The sequence below is a fragment of the Callorhinchus milii genome, unplaced genomic scaffold, assembly GCF_018977255.1.
Source record: "Callorhinchus milii isolate IMCB2004 unplaced genomic scaffold, IMCB_Cmil_1.0 Scaffold10, whole genome shotgun sequence".
NCBI classification, from domain to species: domain Eukaryota; kingdom Metazoa; phylum Chordata; class Chondrichthyes; order Chimaeriformes; family Callorhinchidae; genus Callorhinchus; species Callorhinchus milii.
This window is the reverse complement of record NW_024704751.1, coordinates 14,841-30,754: the sequence shown is the minus strand read 5'-3', so window position 1 is coordinate 30,754 and position 15,914 is coordinate 14,841. Positions and strand designations below refer to the sequence as shown.

Sequence of the window (15,914 nt, the reverse complement as noted above, 5' to 3'; positions counted from 1 at the left end):
CAGACATATAAGTAAATCTTTGAAGGTGGCAGGATAGGTAGATTAAGCTGTTAAAAAAACATACGGGATAATAAGAATTAGGAGCAGGAGTAGGCCATTCGGCCCCTCGAGCTTGCCCCGTGATAATAGGCATTAGGCTTCAAGCAACTAGGAAGGCTAATATTAATAATAATAATCCTTGCATTTGATATAGCGCTTTTCACGTCTTCTAGATGTCCCAAAGCGCTTCACAGAATATACTGTAAAGTGAATTGACTGTATATTTGTGGGCGAACGCGGCAGCCAATTGCGCACAGCAATGTCCCACAAACAGTCGTAGATTAAAAATGACCAATTTATTATTGTTTTTGGTTTTGGAGGGATTATTATTAGGCTCTGTGTGGGGTAAGGAAACTTGCCCAAGGTTTTGCCCTCTGCCTGGGATTGAACTCAGGTCTCTCGCTTGCAAAGCGAGTGCTCTAACCACTGAGCCACAGGACTCTACATGCCATGTTGACGTTTATTTCAAAGGGTTAGAGTACAAGTGTAGGGAAGTCTTGCTGCAGTTGTTAAGGCCTTGGTGAGATCGCACCTGGAATATTGTGTGCAGTTTTGGTCTCCTTATTTAAGAAAGGACATAGTCGCCTTAGAGGGGGTGCAGCGTAGATTCACTAGGTTGGTTCCTGGGATGAGGGGTTTGACCTATGAGGACAGGTTGAGTAAACTACACCACCAACAAAATGACATTTATAGAGCGCCTTTCATGTTGGACGTCTCAAAGCGCTGAACAGTCAGGTGTTGGGGCCCGAGCATGGGGGAGGGGAGGGTTGGTGTAGGGTTGAGGGAAGGCAGAGAGGTGGGAGGGCGACCAAGGGCACGGTCGAAGAGAAGGGTCTTGAAACCGACCTTGAAGGCGACAACGGAGGAAGCGAGGCGAAGGGACCATGGGATGGAATTCCAGAGTGTAGGGGCAGAGAGGCTGAAAGCCCGGCCACCAATGGTAGCGCGGGAGACATGGAGCAGGCTGAACGGAGGGAGTGGGCAGGTTGGCAGGTAGTCAGCAGGTCAGAGAGGTAGGAGGGGGCAAGGCCGTGGATGGCCTTGAAAGTGAGGACGAGGATCTTGAACTCAATCCTCTGGGGGATGGGGAGCCAGTGGAGTCGGGCGAGGGTGGGAATGATGGGGTCACGGAGCCTGGTGCACGAGAGTACACGAGCTGCAGAGTTCTGGATGATCTGCAGCTTGTCAAGGGAAGAGTTGGGAAGGCCGATGAGGAGGGAGTTTCCATAATCGAGCCTTGATGTGACAAATGCGTGGGTGAGGGTTTCGGCAGCCTGAGGGTGAGGCAGTGGCGGAGTCTGGCAATGTTGCGGAGGTGGCGGTAGGCAGTGCCGGTCATGGCGTGGATGTGGGGGAGAAAGGACAGTTTAGGGTCAAACAAAACACAGGTTCCTGACTGGCTTAGTGAGGTTGAGTGTGCAGCCGTGAAGGCTGATGCTGCCAGCGCCCGAGGTGCGGAGGCGCTGGCGTGAGCCAATCAGGAGGGCCTCGGTCTTGCTGGCATTGAGTTGGAGAAAGTTGTCCCTCGTCCAGGACTTGATGTGGGACAGACAGTCAGTCAGGACACCAGTAGTTCTGGAGTTGAGGGTGGAGGCAGAGAGATAGAGTTGGGTGTCATTTGCGTACATGTGGAAATTTACCCCATGTCTGCGGATGATGTCTCCAAGGGGGAGCATGTTGAGGGTGAAGAGGAGGGGACCGAGGACAGAGCCCTGAGGAACACCGCATGAGACAGTGTGGGGACTGGAGGAGAAGCCGTTTGCTGCGACGAAGTGGAGGCATTGTGAAAGGTAGGACCTGAACCAGTCAAGGACAGAACCTTGAAGGTTGAGGTGGGAGGAGAGGTGGTGGAGGAGGATTGAGTGGTCCACGCTATGGGCAGCACGGAAACCTGATTAGAGGGACTTATGGATAGAGTGGGAGGAGAGGAAAGAGCAAAGATGGGAGGCAACGGCTCTCTCAAGTACCTTGGATAGGAAAGGGAGGTTTTGAGATGGGCCAGTAGCTGGATAGCCTTGATGAGTCAAGGAAAGGTTTCTTCAGGGTGGGGGTGATGATGGCTTTTTTTGAGGGGGGGAAGGAACAGTGCCAGATGACAGGGAGAGGTTGATGGTGTCGGTGAATAGTGGGGCAAGGAGGTGGAGCTGCGATTTAAAGAAAGGAGTGGGGATGGGGTCCAGGGAACAGGTGGTGGACTTCATAGAGGATATGGTGGTGAAGACAGAGGAGGGGGTGACAGGTTCAAAGGTGTGGAAGGAGAGATGGGTAATTGTCGGAGTGTGGGGTGGGGTGGGGTTAGGGAGGGGGTGGGCGTTGTGGGGGCAGTGGCAGCTGAGCAGATTCCCTCGATTTTGGACTCGAGGAAGTCCAGCATTTTCTTGGGGTGAGAGTCAGAAGAAAGAATCTGCAAGGCGTGGCTGGGAGGGCGGAGGAGCCAGTTGGTGGTGGAGAACAGGAGCCTGGGGTTGCCCTTCGCCTCCAGGATTAACCTGGAATAGAAGGATGATTTGGCCGAGGCGAGAGCGGGCGGTAGGTTTTGATGAGGTCTAGCCAGATGTGGCGTTGGACTGTTAGGCCGGATTTAAGCCAAGTGCGTTCGGCAGCCTCACCTGGCCCTTAAGCGAGCGTAGGTGGCTGGTGAACCAGGGTGAGGATCGGGATAGGAGGCAGTTCGGGAGGTGAGGGGGGCAAGGACGTCGAGTGTGGTGGAGAGGGTGCTGTGGAGAAGAGTAAGTGCAGCGAGTGGATTGGTGCAAGAGGTGGGCCAGAGGGGGAGGAGTTCAGAGGACTCCAGGGTAGCGGAGAGAGACTGCGGGGAGATCTTCCACGGGCGGTAGAAGATGGTGGTAGGTTTGGAAGCCGTGGGGAGAGGGATATGGGAGTTGAGGGAGATGAATTGGTGGTCAGAGATCACTTTGTCAGTGATGGTGACATCCAAGACACTGAGGCCCCGGGTGATCACCAGGTTGAGCGGGTGACCGTGGGTGTGGATAGCAGAGTGGATGTGGAGGGAGAGGTTGAGAGAGGAGAGGAGAGAGGAGAAGTCTGAGGAGATGGAGCAGGAGAGGGAAGTGGAGGTTGAAGTTGCCTAGGATGATGAGGCGGTCGAAGCAGAGGGAGGAGGGTGGAGATGTCAGAGATGAAGGTGGGTGAGGATTTTGGGGGGCGATAGCCAGTGGAGTAGGGGGATGGGGCAAGTGACACCCTGGATATGAGGGCCACCCCGCCACCATGGCGGCTGGGGCGTGAGGCATGGTGGTGGGTGTAGCCGGGTGGTGTGGCCTCAGTGAGGGGGAAGGTGACACCTGGGGTGATCCAGGTTTCAGTGAGGGCCAAGATGTCAATGTTCTCATCGAGATGAGTTCATTGATGCCCAAGATCTTGTTGGAGATGGAGCGGACGTTTTGAAGGCCAATGCGGAGTGGACAGTTGGCAGGGGGATGTGTGGGATGGGAGGGGGTAGTGGATTGGTTGGCGGGGGGTTGGGGATGCGGATGAGGGAGGAGAGTGTTGGGAAATTCAAATCCCAGGGTTCGGAACAAGGACTCCACAATAACCAAATATGGTGTGGTAAAGTTCTTGCTTTTAATTCACAATGATTAAATTATAAAAGTACATAAATGAGACTTAATAGGTAAGAGTACAACAGGTAATTGATAATTAGATTATAGAAGGTTGATGATTACCTTAAACACGAGTAGTTGAGTAATATACATGTTCAAATATTCACAGTTTTATATATATATATATGCAGGCATGCAAAGGTTAATTTATCATAAGTAACAAAGTTATACTACAAGTTTAACTTTTTTTCAGTAGCAGGATGTCTCTCTCTCTTGACTTTGTCTAGTCCTTCTGGATCTTGAGCAGACTGAAGAATACTCACTGTCTAATGTTTCTTATGACATCCAGCTGGTCTTCAATCCTCTACTACTATTCTCTCTTTCTCATACACCTTTATAGGGTATCTGGGGTGGTTTTTTTCCAAATTCTGCATGTGCTTCCTGATTACTGCCCTGACTTTGGTCTGACCGGACAAGATAACTGATGTTCTTCTAAAACATCTCCTTCTTTCAATTATCTCCCTGAGTCCTGTTTATGCAGTAGGCCCATAAGGTCAGCTTCAACCTTGATGTATCAAGGATTCATCTGTCTCCTAATTTCTACTCCACCAGCTTGCTTCTTTCTTTCTTACTCATTAACTCATACTAATTGGTCTAGTTATGATGAACAACCTCCTGACTATGACATCTATCCTGGACCTCGTTTTCTTCTGTTTTCCCTCCTTTTGCCAACATACGTACGTTTTGAGTACAGTCTGTTACTCCAGCAAGTGGTTCTCTATTTCTTCTAATTGCTCTCTTGAGATTCTGTCTGATTCATTTCTGACAACTTCCAACATGCACCATCTGAGAGTACTATATTGGTACTTCCTTCAACATTCTGCTGATTCTCCACAATCAACAATTGAACATATGGGTTAACATGAAAGAGAAAAATCTGTTTTACCATAACTCTAAAGTACATTTTATGTTGATAACATTTTCATACATTTTATATGGATACTGTCTTCTCCCAACAAGAGGGTCTGGGTCTGGGGTGGCTTGTGGGGGTAGGGGAACTGGGCAGTCGGTGTGGCTGCTGCTGGACAGCCAACTCCGATGAGCCCGCGGAGGATTCCCAGGCTGGAGCAGTGGGAGGCGGTGGAGGGGGGTCAAGCAGAGATAGGAGGCGAGGAGGGCGGAGAGAGAGCAGGACAGAGCAGGAGAGTTGCAGGGAGGGAGGTATTTTTAGGGAGGGCCAGCTCGGGTCGGGGGCGGCAGCCAAGGTGCGCATACTGGGACGAGAGGCAGCGGGTTTAGTGGCACATTGTCAGCCTGCAGGAGGCTGGGGGGGCTAGAGGTGGCACAGAAGGGGGTGGGCCTCATTGTGGTTAGCAATGAGCAGCCGGCAGGGGAAGGACAGGGGAAACAGACAGACAGAGGATGGGAGGGAGGGAGGGAGGGAGGCACACAGGCCTATATTCTAGAACATAGAAGAATTAGAGGTGACCTTATAGAAACCTATAAGATTCTTAAGGGTCTTGTCAGGGCAGATGCCGTGAGACCGTTTCCCCTGGTTGGAGAATTTAAAACTAGAGGTCATTGTCTCAAGATTAAGGGTCAGCCTTTTCGAACTGAGTTGAGGAAACCTTTTTTTTCACTCAGAGAGTAGTGAATTTGTGGAATTCTCTACCCCAGAAGGCTGTGGATGCTCAGTCCTTGAACATATTCAAGACTGAGGTTGATAGATTTCTAAAGGATACAACAACAAGATTCCATTTATAAAGTGCCTTTCACGTCAGGAGGACGTCCCAAGGCGCTGCACAGTTGGGTCATGACCCGAGCATTGGAGGGAAATGGTCAGGGTGAGGGGAGGGAAGGGAGGGAGCGAGGAGGGGGGAAATGGTCAGGGTGAGGGGAGGGATGGGAGGAGCGAGGAGGGGAAGAGAGTCGAGAGGGGAGCTGAAGGCTCGGTCAAAGAGAAAGGTTTTGAGACTGGCCTTGAAGGAGGAAAGGGAGGAAGCGGCGAAGGCGCTGGGGGATAGAGTTCCAGAGCCTCGGGGCTGAGAGGCTGAAGGCCCGACCACCGATGGTAGGGCGGTTGGGGCGGGGGATGTGGAGCAGACCGGAGCCAGAGGAACGGAGGGTACGGGCAGGTAGGTAGGGGGATAGTAGGTTGGAGAGGTAGGAGGGAGCAAGGCCGTGAATGGCCTTGTAGGTGAGGATGAGGATCTTGAAATCAATCCTCTGGGGGATGGGGAGCCAGTGGGGGCGAGCGAGGGCGAGAGCGAGGGCGAGGGTGGAGTGCAGTTTCAGACCCTCGACTTCACCGGCTCGTGCTGAACGACTACATCTGTGGAGGGAGGAATCATTTTCAGTGTCAAACACAGCAGCCTTGAAGCTCGCAGGCTCTGGCAGCCCACAGTCCACACTGGATTTTGTCACAAATGATAACTTGTTCGGATAACTTGCCCTTGCTCGGACTAGGAAATGAGTAATTATGTCCTTGAGCACAGATGTGAAAACAAGGAGACTCAGAGAGTGAAGTGCACTCCTGGACATCTGATTAGCTCAAGATTAAGAATCGGGAATCCTCCCAATTAGCTGTCCATATCTCCTTCTCCTTATCAGATAATATTTTCCCATGCAAAGAGAAACAGCTCAAAGATCACTAGCAGCCTGTGAAGAGGGGGCTGTCTCTATGACAAGGGGGGGCAGAGTTAGAAACACATAAAAGATGTAACTTTAAAATAGTTGGAGTTGTCGTAGAGGGTCAGCACACTTCCCAGTGGATTCGATATCGATTCTACTGTATCTATGGTCTCAGTCTTAAGAGTAAGTTAAGGGTTTGTATTACTTAATAAACCTTGGATTATTACACAACCGTATTAGTCATTTCCATCCAAATCTCTTACAAGAGCGAAAGAAAAGTAACTGACCGAATGTTACCAATTACAAGCCTCAGTGACAGGGAGCATGGCTCTAGACCAGGATGGTCCAACCTTTATGGTCAGCAAACAAAATACATTTTCTTGACTGAATATTTCTTGATTTAGGCCTTAAAACAAAAAGTATTCAATCAAGAAAAAACAGAAAACACATTCCGTTCAAATGCAGAGTTACTTGGACTAGTGTGAATGTTCAGATTGGCCACCGCTGGTGTAGACCCTATAATCTACTATCTATTGTAGGGTGTGTGGGTGGGGTGGGGTGTGGGGGGAGGTGGGGGTATACTGGTGAACAGGAAAGATGAGGAATACATTTTTTGAATATTTACTGTTTGAGACTCTTGGAAAGCTCCTTGAATTTCTTCTTCTGTCGCTCAATGGAACACAAGCAGCTATTTTGCAGTTTGATCATTTCCTCCAGTTGTTGTTTGTAGAGTTTGTGCATATCCTAAACATCAAAAACAGAGGGAATCCAAGATTCTCAGTCTTCGCAGCTACGGGACTCTTAGGCTGTGTAGTACAGCTCACCTTCACTCTGCTCTGAGATGATCGAATAATAATAATCCTTGCATTTGATATAGTGCTTATCACGTCTTCTCGACATCTCAAAGCGCTTCACAGAATATACTGTAAAGTGAATTGACTGTAACTTTGTGGGTGAAACACGGCAGCCAATTGCGCACAGCAGCGTCCCCACAAATAGTCAACGACCAAATTATTATTGTTTTTTTCTTGAGGGATTATTATCAGGCGTGTGTGTGGAGTAAGGAAACTCGCCCAAGGTTTCACCCTGACCTGCCGGGAATCAAACCAGGTGCCTCGCTTGCAAAGTGAGTGCTCTGACCACTGAGCTTCAGGGCTCCACGATCCAATGGATCATAAAAGAGAGATTCTGTTGCGGTGACTTTTCCAGATGAGATAAAAACTTGTATTCTCACGGTTTTATCTTTAGGACAACACTTAGTTTAGATTGTCAGATATTCAACAGAATCACAATTTAAATTAATAAAAAAACGTTGTGATGTCCACACAGATTCGCAGAAACGGGTTTGAACTCTGATTCTGTGTTTATTTATCTGATGAAGGTTCGAGGTTCTCCAGAAACAAACGCTTAATGCATCTCAACCGTGTGTTTGTTCGGTTAGTGAAGCAGTAAATGAAACTGTATACAGTAAAACTCTGCCACATTTCCACACTTGCTCTCTGTGCAGAGTTAAGGACAGTGCCCTTTTAAATCATTGTAATGTCTCCTAAATAACCTTTTCTGATTAAGGTGACAAGAGTTTTCGTTCTTAATTTGTCAGATTACACAGTGACTGTCACTACGTTCCTGAACTCCACAAATCTGACAACAGGTTTTTACAGACAGAAGAGCTGATGGACTCTGAGCCCTGGAATCTGTGAACTTGGCTGTGACTGTGACTGAGGCAGTGACTGTGACTGTGACTGAGGCAGTGACTGTGACTGTGACTGAGGCTGTGACTGAGGCAGTGGCTGTGGCTGTGACTGAGGCAGTGGTTGAGGCAGTGACTGAGGCAGTGACTGTGACTGAGGCAGTGACTGAGGCAGTGGTTGAGGCAGTGACTGAGGCAGTGACTGTGACTGAGGCAGTGACTGAGGCAGTGGCTGTGGTTGAGGCAGTGGCTGTGGTTGAGGCAGTGACTGTGACTGAGGCAGTGTCAGTGACTGAGGCAGTGGCTGTGACTGAGGCAGTGACTGAGGCTGTGGCTGTGGTTGAGGCAGTGGCTATGGCTGAGGCAGTGACTGAGGCAGTGGCTGTGGTTGAGGCAGTGGTTGTGACTGAGGCAGTGGCTGTGGTTGAGGCAGTGGCTGTGGTTGAGGCAGTGGCTGTGGCTGAGGCAGTGGCTGAGGCTGTGGCTGTGGTTGAGGCTGTGGCTGTGGTTGTGGCAGTGTTTGAGGCAGTGACTGTGGCTGTGGCTGTGGTTGAGGCAGTGGCAGTGGTTGAGGCAGTGGTTGTGGCTGAGGCAGTGGTTGCGGACAGTCTCGGGGGGTACCTGGATTTGCTGATAATCTGCAGTCAGTTGTTCCCAGTCTGAGCGCCATTGCTCACCGCCCCGCGCCATAGCGTCCTCTACCCCCGGCCCGGCCCCGCCCCCTCACCGCCCCGCCCCCCGGCCCGGCCCCCCCCGGCCCCGCCCCCTCACCGCCCCGCCCCCCGGCCCCGCCCCCCGGCCCCGCCCCTCACCGCCCCGCCCCCGGCCCGGCCCCGCCCCCTCACCGCCCCGCCCCCCGGCCCCGCCCCGGCCCCGCCCCTCACAGCCCCGCCCCCCGGCCCGGCCCCGCCCCTCACCGCCCCGCCCCGGCCCCGCCCCCTCACCGCCCCGCCCCCTCACAGCCCCGCTCCCGGCCCCGCCCCCTCACCGCCCCGCCCCCGGCCCTCGCACAGCCCCGCCCCCGGCCCAGCCCCGCCCCCGCACGGCCCCGCCCGCACACGGCCCCGCCCCGCACAGCCCCGCCCCCGGCCCAGCCCCGCCCCCGCACGGCCCCGCCCGCACACGGCCCCGCCCCTCGACCCCGCACAGCCCCGCCCCCGGCCCCGCCCCCCGGCACAGTCACGGCCGCACTGTGATCAACCGCTCCCCCTCTCGGTTCCCACCAGCACTGCATTCCAGATCCCAACAACTCGCTGTGTGAAGACATTTCTCCTCCCCTCCCCTCTGTTTCTTTCAACAACTATTTTAAATCTGTGCCCTCGGGTTACCGACCCACCCGCCAGTGGGAATAGTTTCTCCTGTTCACCCGATCGAATCCCCTCATCATTTTGAAAACTTCTATTAAGTCTCCTCTTAACCTTCTCTGCTCCAAGGAGAATAATCCGAGCTTCTCTACCTCTCCTGATCACTGAAGTCCCTCATTCCTGGTACCATTCTGGTCAATCTCCTTCACACCCTCTCCAATGCCTTGACATCCTTCCTAAAGTGTGGGGCCCAGAACTGCACACAGTCTCTCGCTGAGGCCTAACCAGTGTTTTATATAAAGGTTCATCATAACTTCCTGACTTGTGTATTCTATGCCCCTATTTATAAAGCCTCGTATCCCGGACGCTTTTGTAACAGCTTTATCTTCCTGTCCGGCCTCCTTCAAGGATTTACTATATGAACCCTCAGGTCTCTCTGTCCCTTCACCCCCTTTAAGATTGTACCATCAGCTTATATTGCCTCTCCTCATTCTTCCTCCCAAAATCATCACTTCACATTTCTCCACATTAAACTCCATCTGCCACGTGTCTGCCCATTTGACCAGTCTGTCTATGTCCCCTTGCTGTCTGCTCCTATCCTCCTCACTGGTTACTCCTTTTCCTTGCGTAGTATCATCTGCAAACTTGGAAATTGTCCTCCCTATACCCAAGTCCAGGTCATTTATATAGATCACAAACAGCAATGGCCCCAATACCGACCCCTGGGGGACACCACTGCACACTTCCCTCCAGTCAGAACAACAACCGTTCACCACCACTCTCTGCTTTCTGTCTCCCAGACAGTCCTGTATCCGCTGTCCCTGTCCCTTTAATACCGGGGGCTTCTATTTTGCTTACAAGTCTCTTATCAAACTTTATCAAACCCCTTTTGAAAATCCATATAAACCATAAACTGCACTAACTTCATCCACCCTCTCCGTTACTTCAACATAAAACTACCATATTTGTTACATGATTTGCTCTTAACAAATCCATGTTGGCTGTCCTTTATTAACACATATGAAGTGAACATTTATTTTGTCCCGGATTATAGTCTCTAGAAGTTTCCCCACTACTGACGTTAGGCTGACTGGCCTGTAGCTCCCGGGTTTATCCTTCTGCCCCTTTTTGTAAAGGGGAATAACATTTGCAGCCCTCCAGTCCTCTGGCACCACCCGGTGTCCAAGGAGGATTGACAGATTGTGGCCGGAACCTCCGTTATTTCCACCCTTACTTCCCTCAGTAACCTAGGATCCATCCTGTCCAGACCGGGTGACTTATCTACCTTGAGCACCATCAACCTTTTTAGTACCTCCTCTCAGTTTATTCTTATCCAATTTCTCTCCCCTCTCCTCCAATACTGTGGCATTGACTTCATTCTCTTCTTTTGTGAAGACAGATGCAAAGTACTCATTCCTACGCCAGCCATACCCTCTGCCTCCACAAGAAGATTTCCCCTTTGGTCCCTAATTGGACCCACTCTACCTTTGACTAACCTTTTATTCTTTATATGCTTACAAAATACCTTAGGGTTCCCTTTTATGTTACCCGCTAATCTTTTCTCTCTACAATCTCTTTGCCTCTTATTTCCTTATTCACTTCTCTTCTGTGCTTTCTATCTTCTATTTGATTATCTTCTGTATTTTAAACCTGACATTTATCATAAGCCTCCTTTTTCTGTTTTATTTTAAACCCAATTTCCTCATTCATCCAGGGAGGTTTGGATCCCTTTTTTGGAAATATATTTATTCTGTCCCCAAGCTATCTCATCCTTGAAGACTTCCCACTGCTCTTTAGCTGTTTTACCTGCCAATCTTTCTTTCCAGTCCACCTTGGCTAGGTCCCTTTTTAACTCACTGAAATTAGCCCTAACATGTTGTTAATGTGTCTGGCTGCTGTGTTTCAGGGTATTTACTGATCAGTGCTTAGGGTATTTAGTAATGAGCACCAGGTATCCAGTAATGTGTCTCTAATCTCCTGGGATGCTGTGCAGCACTCCTAGATGTTATCCTGCGTAAACAGGATATGAATTCAAATTGGAAACACATAGTCCAAGCTTTTGCTTTTATGCAGTGCTGAGGTCTACATTGTAGATGAGACATTAAAACGTAAGTCGTCGGCCTGTTCAGGTGGACGTTAAGGATCCCATGTCACTATTCAAAAAGTCAAGGAAGTGTACCTGGTGTCCTGGCCAACAATCCCCCAAAATAAAATTGGTCACTCACACCATGGCAGATTGTGGGACATTGCTGTTCACAATTGTGCTGTTACAGTTGACTATCATATACAGTCACTTTATTTAACAGTAAATTCCCATGACGCCCTTTGATATGTCCTTCCAACATGATGCAAGACTTATTATTTATTGATGGTCAGTCATCACAACTCTCCTAACGTGAAAGGCACCTCACAAATGTAATGTTGTTGTTGCCACTCGCTGGTTAGTCAGTGTGAGGTTACACTAAATCCTGTGAAGAGGTTTGAGAAGACATGTAATGATTATTTCACACTCTTTTTGCCTCACAAAAAAAGATTAACCTCTCGCCAGTCACTCAAACACATAGACACATCGCAACGATCAGCCCTCTCACAGCTCTCTCCAGCCCTGGGGATAGAGTGGGGACCACCAACTCCCTCTGTGTTTGTGAGCGGCTCAATAACTGGGAGCTGCAGCCTGGGACCATCCGCACTCTCTGCACAAAATGTCTACCAAGTTTGCCTAAAATATAGTTGCTGCACTTGACAGCAATCCCTTGTGAGACATCTGGAGATTCTGGATGCTGTGAATTATTATTAATAATTAAATATCAGAAATAACATTGCTCAGGATTGGTGTTGTGTCACTGACCTCTCCTGGTGTGAACATGCAGATGAAACCCAGCGCTCAGTATAAAAACTCCCAACAACTTGCACTTACTCAGCACCCTTCATTCAGGATAGATGTATGCGGATGACACCCAACTCTATCCTTCTGCCTCTCCCCTCGCTTCCAGGAAAACATATCCTGACATTGAGTCCCGGACGTCAGCAAGACCGAAGCCCTCCTTTTCAGCTCGCAACAGAGCCCCCGCACCTCAGGAGCTGACAGCATCACCATCCACGGATGCACATTCCACCTCCAGTCTAGAACCCTGGTGTCTTATTCAACCCTCAACTGTCCTTTCTCCCCCATGTTGTGGAATCCTGTAGCTCAGTGGTTAGAGCACTCGCCTGGCAAGCGAGACACCTGGGTTCAATTCCAGGCAGGGCAAAACTTTGAGCAAATTTCCTTACTCCACACACCTGAATAGTCCCTTGAGAAAAAAACAATAATAAATTGGTCATTTTCAATCCACGGCTGTTTGTGGGACGCTGCTGTTCGCAATTGGCTGCTGCGTTTCACCCACAGTTAATTCATTTCATAGTATATTTTGTGAAGCGCTTTGAGACATTGAGAATACATGAAAAGCGCTATATCAAATGCAAATTAATATTATTATATCCATGCCATGACCACTCTGCCTTCCGCTTTCTCCACATTACCCAAATCTGCCTAACCCCTCAGGCTGCTGAAACCTTCATACATGCATCCGTCACATCAAGTCTCGACTACGGAAACTCCCTTATCGGCCTCCCCAACTCTTTCCTCATCCAGAACTCTGCAGCTCATGTATTCACGCAACAGGCTCCATCACCCCCACCCTCGCCTGACTCCCCATCCCCCAGAGTATCGAGTTCAAAATACTCATCCTCACTTTCAAAGCCATCCAGAGCCTTGCCCCTGCTGACTCCCTTATCAACCTGTCCGCTCCCTCTGTTCAGCGGGCTCTGGCCTGCTCCATGTCTCCCGACCGACCCGCCCTACCATTGGCAACTGGGCTTTCAGGCTCTCTGCCCCCACACTCTGGAACTCCATCCCACAATTTCTGTGCCTTGCTCCGTTCCTCGCCTCCTTCAAGGCACAACTCAAGACCCTCCTTTTCAACTGCGCCTTCAGCCGCCCTCCTACCTCTCTGCTCTCCTTCATCCCAACCCTGCCGCCCCCCCCCAACCACGCTCGGGTCTGGATCCCCAACTGTTCAGGTTCTTGGGACGTCCGCCCGTGAAGGGCCCTTTACAAATGAATTTTTGTTTGTCGCTGAAGATCTCAGGATAGAGTCCTGTGGCTCAGTGGTTAGAGCACTCGCTTTGCAAGTGAGAGACCTGAGTTCAATCCCAGGCAGAGGGCGAAACCTTGGGCAAGTTTCCTTACTCCATACGCCTAATAATAATCCCTCCAAAACCAAAACAATAATAAATTGGTCATTTTCAATCCACGACTGTTTGTGGGACATTGCTGTGCGCAATTGGCTGCCGCGTTCGCCCACAAATATACAGTCAATTCACTTTACAGTGTGTTCTGTGAAGCGCTTTGGGACATCCTCCCGATGTGAAAAGCGCTATATCAAATGCAAGGATTATTATTATTATTATCTCAACGTGCTACACAATGGCGGGATTGGACACCAACCAAGGGAGGAGGGAGAGGTTTTCAGGCAAGAATTACCGATTAAAATGGTGGTGAAAACGTCATTTTCACCTGTCTCAACCTGAGGGAAATTGCCTCCTTCAAGGCCCATCTCAAGAGCCTCCTCTTCAGCCACACTCCCTGATCCCAACCTCCAGCTCTGGTGCAAATCCTTGACTGTCCAGTGCCTTGGGGTGTTCTGCTGCTGTGAAAGGCGCTGTGTAAAAGCCATTTGTTGTGGTGACGCTGGGAGCTGCTGCAGATGCTTCATGTGTACAGCGAATGATGTGATTATATTGATGACATTGTCCAGTGATTTTGTGATAAATGGCCATCTTTCTGTTGATTCGCCACTTGAATCTTTATTTCCTGAGAAAGTTATTACATTGATTGCAGTCACTGACATAGATATAGGAGACCGAGTCTGGCTGTGATCATTGTTCCTGAGCAGCTCCCCTCATCCCTGAGGTGTGAGTGAGCTAAGGTTTGTGTTAACATGGCTGGTCACAGGGGGAGCCCCAAAAACTAACGGTAAACAACACAGAGCTCCCGGTCCTGGGAGAGACTTGGCTCTCAGGGGTGTGAGTTGGACAGGACGAGGGGGGGAAACTGGAGAGGACTGGGGCGGGGGGGTATGAGCTGGACAGAACTGGGTAGGGGGTGAGCTGGAGAGGACGGGGGGTGGGGGGTGTGAACTGGAGAGGATGGAGGGGGTGGGGATGTGGCCTGGACAGGATGGGGGGGTGAGCTGGAGAGGGAATGGGAAGATGACAGACTCAATGACAAACTGTGCGGTTTGAGGTGATCAAAACTCAGCAGCACATTTGATGCAGTGAAGTAACACAACAGACATTGCTGATGACTCTCACTGTCTCTCACACTCTCTCACTGTGTGTATCTCTCACACTCACTGTGTGTCTCTCACACACTCACTGTGTGTGTCTCTCACTCTCTCACTGTGTGTGTCTCTCACTCTCTCACGGTGTGTGTCTCTCACTCTCTCACTGTGTCAGTTCGCCAGACTACGGCACTACCTCACCCCTCACGCGGCTGAACTCTGGTTCACACCTTTATCACCTCAAGGCTGGACTATGGGAACTCTCTCCTCGTCGGCCTTCCCGGCCCTCCCTCCACACTGCAGGTCATTCAGAACTCTGCAGCTCGTGTACTGTCCCACACCAGACACCGCGCCCACATCACTCCCACCCTCGCCCTCGCCCTCACCCTCGCCCTCACCCTCGCCCTCGCTCGCCTCCACCCTCGCCCTCACCCTCGCCCTCACCTACTATCCCCCACTCACCTGCCCGTACCCTCCGTTCCTCTGGCTCCGGTCGGCCCCCCATCCCCCGCCCCAACCGCCCGACCATCGGTGGCCTTCAGCCTCTCAGCCCCGAGGCTCTGGAACTCTATCCCCAGTGCCTTCGCCGCTTCCTCCCTCTCCTCCTTCAAGGCCGGTCTCAAAACCTTTCTCTTTGACCTTCAGCCTTCAGCTCCCCTCTCGACTCTCTACCCACTCCTCGCTCCCTCCCTTCCCTCCCCTCACCCTGACCATTTCCCCCCTCCTCGCTCCCTCCCTTCCCTCCCCTCACCCTGACCATTTCCCCCCTCCTCGCTCCCTCCCTTCCCTCCCCTCACCCTGACCATTTCCCCCCTCCTCGGGTCATGACCCAACTGTGCAGCGCCTCGGGACGTCCTCCTGACGTGAAAGGCGCTTTATAAATGGAATCTTGTTGTTGTTGTTGTTGTGTGTCCTCACTCTCTCACTGTGTGTCTCTCACTCTCTCACTGTGTGTGTCTCTCACTCTCTCCCTGTATTTCTCTCACTCTCGCCCTGTGTGTCTCCCTCACTCTCGCCCTGTGTGTCTCTCTCACTCTCGCCCTGTGTGTCTCTCTCACTCTCGCCCTGTGTGTCTCTCTCACTCTCGCCCTGTGTGTCTCTCTCACTCTCGCCCTGTGTGTCTCTCACTCTCGCCGATTGTCTCTCTCACTCTCGCCCTGTGTGTCTCTCTCACTCTCGCCCTGTGTGTCTCTCACTCTCTCCCTGTGTGTGTCTCTCACTCTCGCCCTGTGTGTCTCTCTCACTCTCGCCCTGTGTGTCTCTCACTCTCTCCCTGTGTGTGTCTCTCACTCTCGCCCTGTGTGTCTCTCTCACTCTCGCCCTGTGTGTCTCTCACTCTCGCCGATTGTCTCTCTCACTCTCG

At 51.0% G+C, this 15,914-nt stretch overlaps 1 protein-coding gene and 1 long non-coding RNA gene across 3 annotated transcripts in view; one reads left to right on the top strand and one right to left on the bottom strand.

Annotated features, from left to right (window-relative positions):
• Window positions 1-1,733, top strand: part of LOC103172309 — a 13,286-nt gene extending 11,553 nt beyond the window's left edge. Inside the window, exon 3 of the long non-coding RNA XR_006085326.1 lies at window positions 1,707-1,733. This is a non-coding gene — a long non-coding RNA (uncharacterized LOC103172309). The remainder of the gene's footprint in view (window positions 1-1,706) is intronic.
• Window positions 1-12,420, bottom strand: part of LOC103173062 (ion channel TACAN) — a 14,364-nt gene extending 1,944 nt beyond the window's left edge. Inside the window, exons 1-3 of one of the 2 annotated variants that reach the window (XM_042338650.1) lie at window positions 12,145-12,420; window positions 6,859-6,977; window positions 5,889-5,934 (exon numbers count right to left, since the gene is read on the bottom strand). In XM_042338650.1, the coding sequence (XP_042194584.1) occupies window positions 5,889-5,934; window positions 6,859-6,974 (162 nt within the window). In that variant the 5' untranslated portion in view covers window positions 6,975-6,977; window positions 12,145-12,420. Of the gene's footprint in view, window positions 1-5,888; window positions 5,935-6,858; window positions 6,978-8,544; window positions 8,650-12,144 lie in introns of those variants that run through there. The other variant, XM_042338649.1, reaches the window with a different exon arrangement.
• Between the last annotated feature and the right edge of the window lie 3,494 nt (window positions 12,421-15,914).